General features: G+C 43.9%; 1 protein-coding gene across 1 annotated transcript in view; it reads right to left on the bottom strand.

Moving 5' to 3' along the window:
* Positions 1 to 2,299: 2,299 nt before the first annotated feature.
* The window catches only part of LOC121572220 (tribbles homolog 1), a 44,477-nt gene continuing 37,003 nt past the window's right edge, over positions 2,300 to 9,773 (bottom strand). The window contains exon 3 of the mRNA XM_041884160.2: positions 2,300 to 3,180. Coding sequence (XP_041740094.1) covers positions 2,718 to 3,180 — 463 coding nt within the window. The 3' untranslated portion in view covers positions 2,300 to 2,717. The remainder of the gene's footprint in view (positions 3,181 to 9,773) is intronic.

Here is a 9,773-nt window from a genome sequence, read left to right as displayed (position 1 = left end):
GGTGCCAAGCAAAATTTATTCAGCCTCCTGAGGTTGAAGAGACGCTGTTGCGCCTTCTTCACCACACTGTCTGTGTGGGTGGACCATTTCAGATCGTCAGTGATGTGTAGGCCGAGGAACTTGAAGCTTTCCACCTTCTCCACTGCTGTCCCGTCAATTCTGACCAGTTTCCCAGTCCCTGCCGATGGAAAACATCCCCACAGCATGATGCTGCCACCACCATGCTTCACTGTGGGGATGGTGTTCTCAGGGTGATGAGAGGTGTTGGGATTGCGCCAGACATAGCGTTTTCCTTGATGGCCAAAAAGCTCAATTTTAGTCTCATCTGACCAGAGTACCTTCTTCCATATGTTTGGGGAGTCTCCCAAATGCCTTTTGGCAAACACCAAACGTGTTTGCTTATTTTTTTATTTTAGCAATGGCTTTTTTCTGGCCGCTCTTCCGTAAAGCCCAGCCCTGTAGAGTGTACGGCTTAAAGTGGTCCTAAGGACAGATACTCCAATCTCCGCTGTGGAGCTTTGCAGCTCCTTCAGGGTTATCTTTGGTCTCTTTGTTGCCTCTCTGATTAATGTCCTCCTTGCCTGGTCCATGAGTTTTGGTGGGCGGCCCTCTCTTGGCAGGTTTGTTGTGGTGCCATATTCTTTCAATTTTTTAATAATGGATTTAAATGGTGCTCCGTGGGATGTTCAAAGTTTCTGATATTTTTTTATAACCCAACCCTGATCTGTACTTCTCCACAACTTTGTCCCTGACCTGTTTGGAGAGCTCCTTGGTCTTCATGGTGCCGCTTGCTTGGTGGTGCCCCATGTTTAGTGGTGTTGCAGACTCTGGGGCCTTTCAGAACAGGTGTATACAGTTGAAGTCGGAAGTTTACATACACCTTAGCCAAATACATTTAAACTCAGTCTTTCACAATTCCTGCCATTTAATCCTAGTAAATATTCCCTGTCTTAGGTCAGTTAGGATCACCACTTTATTTTAAGAATGTGAAATGTCAAAATAATAGTAGAGAGTGATTTATTTCAGCTTTTATTTCTTTCATCACATTCTCAGTGGGTCAGAAGTTTACATACACTCAATTAGTATTTGGTAGAATTGCCTTTAAATTGTTTAACCTGGGTCAAACGTTTCGGGCAGCCTTCCACAAGCTGCCCACAATAAGTTGAGTGAATTTTGGCACATTCCTCCTGACAAAGCTGGTGTAACTGAGTCATGTTTGAAGGCCTCCTTGCTCGCAAAAACATTTTTCACTTCTGCCCTCAAATTTTCTATAGGATTAAGGTCAGGGCTTTGTGATGGCCACTCCAATACCTCGAATTTGTTGTCCTTAAGCCATTTTGCCACAACTTTGGAAGTATGCTTGGGGTCATTATCCATTTGGAAGACCCATTTGCGACCAAGCTTTAACTTCCTGACTGATGTCTTGAGATGTTGCTTCAATATATCCACATAATTGTCCTTCCTCATGATGCCATCTATTTTGTGAAGTGCACCAATCCCTCCTGCAGCAAAGCACCCTCACAGCATGATGCTGCCACCCCCGTGCTACTCTCCCACCCCTCCACTCTCCCACCCCTCTACTCTCCCACCCCTCTACTCTCCCACCCCTCCACTCTCCCACCCCTCTACTCTCCCACCCCTCCACTCTCCCACCCTCTACTCTCCCACCCCTCACTCTCCCACCCTCCACTCTCCCACCACTCTACTCTCCCACCCCTCCACTCTCCCACCCCTCTACTCTCCCACCCCTCTACTCTCCCACCCTCCACTCTCCCACCCTCCACTCTCCCACCCCTCTACTCTCCCACCGCTCTACTCTCCCACCCTCCACTCTCCCACCCTCCTACTCTCCCACCCCCTCCACTCTCCCACCCCTCCACTCTCCCACCCCTCCACTCTCCCACCACTCTACTCTCCCACCCCCTCCACTCTCCCACCCCTCCACTCTCCCACCCCTCTACTCTCCCACCCTCTACTCTCCCACCGCTCTACTCTCCCACCCCCTCCACTCTCCCACCCCCTCCACTCTCCCACCCTCTACTCCCCACCCTCCACTCTCCCACCCTCCACTCTCCCACCCCCGTGCTACTCTCCCACCCCTCTACTCTCCCACCCCTCCACTCTCCCACCCTCTACTCTCCCACCCCTACTCTCCCACCCTCTACTCTCCCACCCCTCTACTCTCCCACCCCCTCTACTCTCCCACCCCTCTACTCTCCCACCCTCTACTCTCCCACCCCTCTACTCTCCCCACCCCTCTACTCTCCCACCCCTCTACTCTCCCACCCCTCTACTCTCCCACCCTCTATTAGAGTGCCTACTCTGTTAATCCTTCAGCTGTTTATGAAAATAGTGGTGGGGTGACCCGCTTTGTTATTGTTTGAACTGCAGATTGTATCTTTAATCTACTCTAATAAACATAATGTGATGGTGAGCTGGTTTTTAGCACCAAAAGACTTATTATTGTGAAAACACACAACACACAATGAGGGTGGTGTACTTTAAATAACACCCTTAATCTAACATATTGACAACATAATCGTTTGAGTTAAAAGCTTATGTCTGACCTCATACACGACAGTATACAACCATGACAAAAATAACCTTCTAAAATGTGCCACAAAATAAAAAACCTTCTTGAAGGTAACATTTGATCAAATTTTTGGTCCGATTCCACTCGAGGGGTTGAGTGAGTCACAGTGATTCGTCCCAATCGATCAACAGAACAGATCATCCTCCTCTTCCATGTCACAGGAAGGCACTATCTGTTCCGACGAGCCCACTTCCTGTTCACTGACCCCTGTTTCCTGTACGTTGGCGGTGGTGGTGTGGAACCACGGATGGATAAGCACCTCGGCGGCGGTCAGTCTGTCCCATGGTTCTTTCCGCAGCAGGCACTTGGCCCTGGGAGAGAGGCTCTCGGGAAGGCAGCACTTGCCCCAGAGGATCTTGGAGAAGAGGGTAGCTGGGTCTGGGTCGTGGAAAGGGTAGCGTCCCACCAGCATGGTGTAGAGCATCACCCCTAGCGACCAGACGTCCGCCTGCTTCCCGGAGTAGGAGCTGGAGCCATTGAGGATCTCTGGGCTGACGTAGGCTGGGCAGCCGTGGGTTTCTGACATGGAGTCATCATCTCCTTCTAGAATCCTGCAGTCCTCCAGGCCTTCCAGCTTCACATGGGTCCTACAGGACAACAGAGAGCATGGGTTATTAACAGAGAGGCAGAGGCAAAGCAAGAGGCTCCACTCCCTTAAAAATGTGTTCAGGCGGGAATACAGCGATAAGCAGACCAAGTGGGGATTTTTTTATATGGCGGTCTATGAGAGAGTGGCAGATTTGTAAAAAATTAATAAATGTGGTTGATAATTCCAATAGAAGTTCTGTAATCTTTAGATTGTTACGAATGTACTGCTAAAAGTGGATGCATGTGGCATCTTGGCAACTTTGAGAAAAAGTATTTAATATCAGAATTGTGTCTGTTGTTCACACATGTATCTGCCCTCTCATTGGCTAGAATGTTGCCACCTGATCTCTCCTCCTCCTTTGCGACAACGACTCCTGACTCCTATCAATCTATTATTAGTAGACCTTACAATGCTGTCCTATAAAGAACATGGGTTGGTTGTTAGCAACTTATTTTTTTATCAGAAGATATTTCAGCTTCTATGAAGGACAAAGGGCCATCATGCTTAAAGACACAGCATGGTTATTAGAGATAGGACAACACAGCGTGGTTTGGTTATTAGAGATAGGACAACACAGCATGGTTAGGTTATTAGAGATAGGGCAACACAGCGTGGTTTGGTTATTAGAGATAGGACAACACAGCATGGTTAATAGAGATAGGACAACACAGCATGGTTTGGTTATTAGAGATAGGACAACACAGCATGGTTAATAGAGCTAGGACAACACAGCATGGTTTGGTTATTAGAGATAGGACAACACATCATGTTTTGGTTATAAGAGATAGGACAACACAGCATGATTTGGTTATTAGAGCTAGGACAACACAGCATGGTTAATAGAGCTAGAACAACACAGTGTGGTTTGGTTTTTAGAGATCGGACAACACAGTGTGGTTTGGTTATTAGAGATCGGACAACACAGTGTGGTTTGGTTATTAGAGATCGGACAACACAGCGTGGTTTGGTTATTAGAGATAGGACAACACAGCATGGTAATTAGAGCTAGGACAACACAGCATGGTTTGGTTATTAGAGATCGGACAACACAGTGTGGTTTGGTTATTAGAGATCGGACAACACAGTGTGGTTTGGTTATTAGAGATCGGACAACACAGCGTGGTTTGGTAATTAGAGCTAGGACAACACAGCATGGTTTGGTAATTAGAGCTAGGACAACACAGCATGGTTATTAGAGATAGGACAACACAGCGTGGTTTGGTTATTAGAGATAGGACAACACAGCGTGGTTTGGTTATTAGAGATCGGACAACACAGCGTGGTTTGGTAATTAGAGATAGGACAACACAGCATGGTTTGGTTATTAGAGATAGAGCAACAAAGCGTGGTTATTAGAGATAGGACAACACAGCAGGTTTTGGTTATTAGAGATAGGACAACACAGCATGGTTTGGTTATTAGAGATCGACAACACAGCATGGTTATTAGAGATAGGACAACACAGCGTGGTTTGGTTATTAGAGATAGGACAACACAGCGTGGTTTGGTTATTAGAGATCGGACAACACAGCGTGGTTTGGTAATTAGAGATAGGACAACACAGCATGGTTTGGTTATTAGAGATAGAGCAACAAAGCGTGGTTATTAGAGCTAGGACAACACAGCATTGTTTGGTTATTAGAGATAGGACAACACAGCGTGATTTGGTTATTAGAGCTATGAGAAAACAGCATGATTTGATTATTAGAGATAGGACAACACAGCATGGTTTGGTTATTAGAGATAGGGCAACACAGCGTGGTTTGGTTATTAGAGATAGGGCAACACAGCGTGGTTTGGTTATTAGAGATAGGGCAACACAGCATGGTTTGGTTATTAGAGCTAGGGCAACACAGCGTGGTTTGGTTATTAGAGGTAGGACAACACAGCGTGGTTTGGTTATTAGAGATATGAAAACACAGCATGGTTTGGTTATTAGAGATAAGACAACACAGCGTGGTTTGGTTATTAGAGTTCGGACAACACAGCATGGTTTGGTTATTAGAGATAGGACAACACAGCATGGTTTGGTTATTAGAGATAGGACATACCAGCATGGTTAATAGAGCTAGGACAACACAGCATGGTTTGGTTATTAGAGATAGGACAACACAGCATGTTTTGGTTATTAGAGATAGGACAACACAGCATGGTTTGGTTATTAGAGATAGGACAACACAGCATGGTTATTAAGAGATAGGACAACACAGCATGGTTTGGTTATTAGAGATAGGACAACACAGCAAGGTTTGGTTATTAGAGACAGGGCAACACAGCGTGGTTTGGTTATTAGAGATCGGACAACACAGCATGGTTTGGTTATTAGAGATAGGACAACACAGCATGGTTTGGTTATTAGAGATAGGACAACACAGCATGGTTAATAGAGCTAGGACAACACAGCCTGGTTTGGTTATTAGAGATAGGGCAACACAGCGTGGTTTGGTTACTAGAGCTAGGGCAACACAGCGTGGTTTGGTTATTAGAGGTAGGACAACACAGCGTGGTTTGGTTATTAGAGATATGAAAACACAGCATGGTTTGGTTATTAGAGATAAGACAACACAGCATGGTTTGGTTATTAGAGATAGGACAACACAGCATGGTTAATAGAGCTAGGACAACACAGCATGGTTTGGTTATTAGAGCTAGGACAACACAGCGTGGTTTGGTTATTAGAGTTCGGACAACACAGCATGGTTTGGTTATTAGAGATAGGACAACACAGCATGGTTAATAGAGCTAGGACAACACAGCATGGTTTGGTTATTAGAGATAGGACAACACAGCATGGTTTGGTTATTAGAGATAGGACAACACAGCATGGTTTGGTTATTAGAGATAGGAAAACACAGCAATGTTTGGTTATTAGAGACAGGGCAACACAGCGTGGTTTGGTTATTAGAGATCGGACAACACAGCATGGTTAATAGAGCTAGGACAACACAGCATGGTTTGGTTATTAGAGATAGGACAACACAGCATGTTTTGGTTATTAGAGATAGGACAACACAGCATGGTTTGGTTATTAGAGATAGGACAACACAGCATGGTTATTAGAGATAGGACAACACAGCATGGTTTTGTTATTAGAGCTAGGACAACACAGCGTGGTGTGGTTATTAGAGATAGGACAACACAGCGTGGTTTGGTTATTAGAGATAGGACAACACAGCATGGTTTGGTTATTAGAGATAGGACAACACAGCAAGGTTTGGTTATTAGAGCTAGGACAACACAGCATGGTTATTAGAGCTAGGACAACACAGCATGGTTTGGTTATTAGAGATAGGACAACACAGCATGGTTTGGTTATTAGAGCTAGGACAAAACAGCATGATTTGGTTATTAGAGCTAGGACAACACAGCATGGTTTGGTTATTAGAGCTAGGACAACACAGCGTGGTGTGGTTATTAGAGATAGGACAACACAGCATGGTTTGGTTATTAGAGCTAGGACAACACAGCATGGTTTGGTTATTAGAGCTAGGACAACACAGCATGGTTATTAGAGCTAGGACAACACAGCATGGTTTGGTTATTAGAGATAGGATAACACAGCGTGATTTGGTTATTAGAGCTAGGACAACACAACATGGATTGGTTATTAGAGATAGGACAACACATCGTGGTTTGGTTATTAGAGATAGGACAACACAGCATGGTTTGGTTATTAGAGATAGGGCAACACAGCATGGTTTGGTTATTAGAGATAGGATAACACAGCGTGATTTGGTTATTAGAGCTAGGACAACACAGCATGGTTTGGTTATTAAGCTAGGACAACACAGCGTGGTGTGGTTATTAGAGATAGGACAACACAGCATGGTTTGGTTATTAGAGCTAGGACAACACAGCATGGTTATTAGATCTAGGACAACACAGCATGGTTTGGTTATTAGAGATAGGATAACACAGCGTGATTTGGTTATTAGAGCTAGGACAAAACAGCATGATTTGGTTATTAGAGATAGGACAACACAGCATGGTTTGGTTATTAGAGATAGGACAACACATCGTGGTTTGGTTATTAGAGATAGGACAACACAGCATGGTTTGGTTATTAGAGATAGGGCAACACAGCGTGGTTTGGTTATTAGAGCTAGGACAACACAGCGTGGTGTGGTTATTAGAGATAGGACAACACAGCATGGTTTGGTTATTAGAGATAGGACAACACAGCATGGTTTGGTTATTAGAGATAGAACAACACAGCAAGGTTTGGTTATTAGAGACAGCGCAACACAGCGTGGTTTGGTTATTAGAGATCGGACAACACAGCATGGTTTGGTTATTAGAGATAGGACAACACAGCATGGTTTGGTTATTAGAGATAGGACAACACAGCATGGTAAATAGAGCTAGGACAACACAGCATGGTTTGGTTATTAGAGATAGGAAAACACAGCATGGTTTGGTTATTAGAGATAGGAAAACACAGCATGGTTTGGTTATTAGAGATAGGACAACACAGCATGGTTATTAGAGATAGGACAACACAGCATGGTTTGGTTATTAGAGCTAGGACAACACAGCATGGTTATTAGAGCTAGGACAACACAGCATGACTTGGTTATTAGAGATAGGACAACACAGCATGGTTTGGTTTTTAGAGCTAGGACAAAACAGCATGATTTGGTTATTAGAGATAGGTCAACATAGCATGGTTTGGTTATTAGAGATAGGGCAACACAGCGTGGTTTGGTTATTAGAGCTAGGACAACACAGCGTGGTTTGGTTATTAGAGATAGGAAAACACAGCATGGTTTGGTTATTAGAGATAGGACAACACAGCATGGTTTGGTTATTAGAGCTAGGACAACACAGCGTGGTGTGGTTATTAGAGATAGGACAAACAGCATGGTTTGGTTATTAGAGATAGGACAACACAGCATGGTTTGGTTATTAGAGCTAGGACAACACATGCATGGTTTGGTTATTAGAGCTAGGACAACACAGCATGGTTATTAGAGCTAGGACAACACAGCAAGGTTTGGTTATTAGAGATAGGACAACACAGCATGGTTTGGTTATTAGAGCTAGGACAACACAGCGTGGTGTGGTTATTAGAGATAGGACAACACAGCATGGTTTGGTTATTAGAGCTAGGACAACACAGCATGGTTTGGTTATTAGAGCTAGGACAACACAGCATGGTTATTAGAGCTAGGACAACACAGCATGGTTTGGTTATTAGAGATAGGATAACACAGCGTGATTTGGTTATTAGAGCTAGGACAAAACAGCATGATTAGGTTATTAGAGATAGGACAACACAGCATGGTTTGGTTATTAGAGATAGGACAACACAGCGTGGTTTGGTTATTAGAGATAGGACAACACAGCATGGTTTGGTTATTAGAGATAGGGCAACACAGCGTGGTTTGGTTATTAGAGCTAGGACAACACAGCGTGGTTTGGTTATTAGAGATAGGACAACACAGCGTGGTTTGGTTATTAGAGCTAGAACAACACAGCAGGGTTTGGTTATTAGAGATAGGGCAACACAGCTTGGTTTGGCTATTAGAGATAGGACAACACAGCATGGTTTGGTTATTAGAGCTAGGACAACACAGCATGGTTTGGTTATTAGAGCTAGGACAACACAGCGTGGTTGGTTATTAGAGATAGGACAACACAACATGGTTTGGTTATTAGAGATAGGACAACACAGCATGTTTATTAGAGATAGGACAACACAGTGTGGTTTGGTTATTAGAGATAGGACAACACAACATGGTTTGGTTATTAGAGATAGGACAACACAGCATGGTTATTAGAGATAGGACAACACAGCGTGATTTGGTTATTAGAGCTAGGACAACACAGCATGGTTTGGTTAGTTATTAGAGTTAGGACAACACAGCGTGGTTTGGTTATTGGAGATAGGACAACACAGCATGGTTGGTTATTAGAGATAGGACAACACAACATGGTTATTAGAGATAGGACAACACAGCGTTATTTGGTTATTAGAGCTAGGACAACACAGCGTGGTTTGTAATTAGAGATAGGACAACACAGCATGGTTTGTAATTAGAGATAGGACAACACAGCATGGTTTGGTTATAAAAAATAGGACAACACAGCATGGTTATTAGAGATAGGACAAAACAGCATGGTTTGGTTATTAGAGCTAGGACAACACAGCATGGTTTGGTTACAAGAGATAGGACAACACAGCGTGATTTGGTTATAAAAGATAGGACAAAACAGCATGGTTTGGTTATTAGAGCTAGGACAACACAGCATGGTTTGGTTACAAGAGATAGGACAACACAGCGTGATTTGGTTATAAAAGATAGGGCAACACAGCATGGTTTGGTTATTAGAGCTAGGACAACACAGCATAGTTATTAGAGATAGGGCAACACAGCATGGTTTGGTTATTCGAGATAGGACAACACAGCATGGTTATTCGAGATAGGACAACACAGCGTGGTTTGGTTATTAGAGATAGTGCAACACAGCATGGTTTGATTATTAGAGATAGGACAACACAGCATGGTTTGGTTATTAGAGAGAGGACAACACAGCATGGTTTGGTTGTTAGAGATAGGACAACACAGCATGGTTAATAGAGATAGGACA

Source organism: Coregonus clupeaformis, chromosome 8, assembly GCF_020615455.1.
Source record: "Coregonus clupeaformis isolate EN_2021a chromosome 8, ASM2061545v1, whole genome shotgun sequence".
NCBI classification, from domain to species: Eukaryota; Metazoa; Chordata; class Actinopteri; order Salmoniformes; family Salmonidae; genus Coregonus; species Coregonus clupeaformis.
The sequence above is the reverse complement of the archived record's forward strand: the minus strand, read 5'-3'. Positions and strand labels throughout refer to the sequence as shown.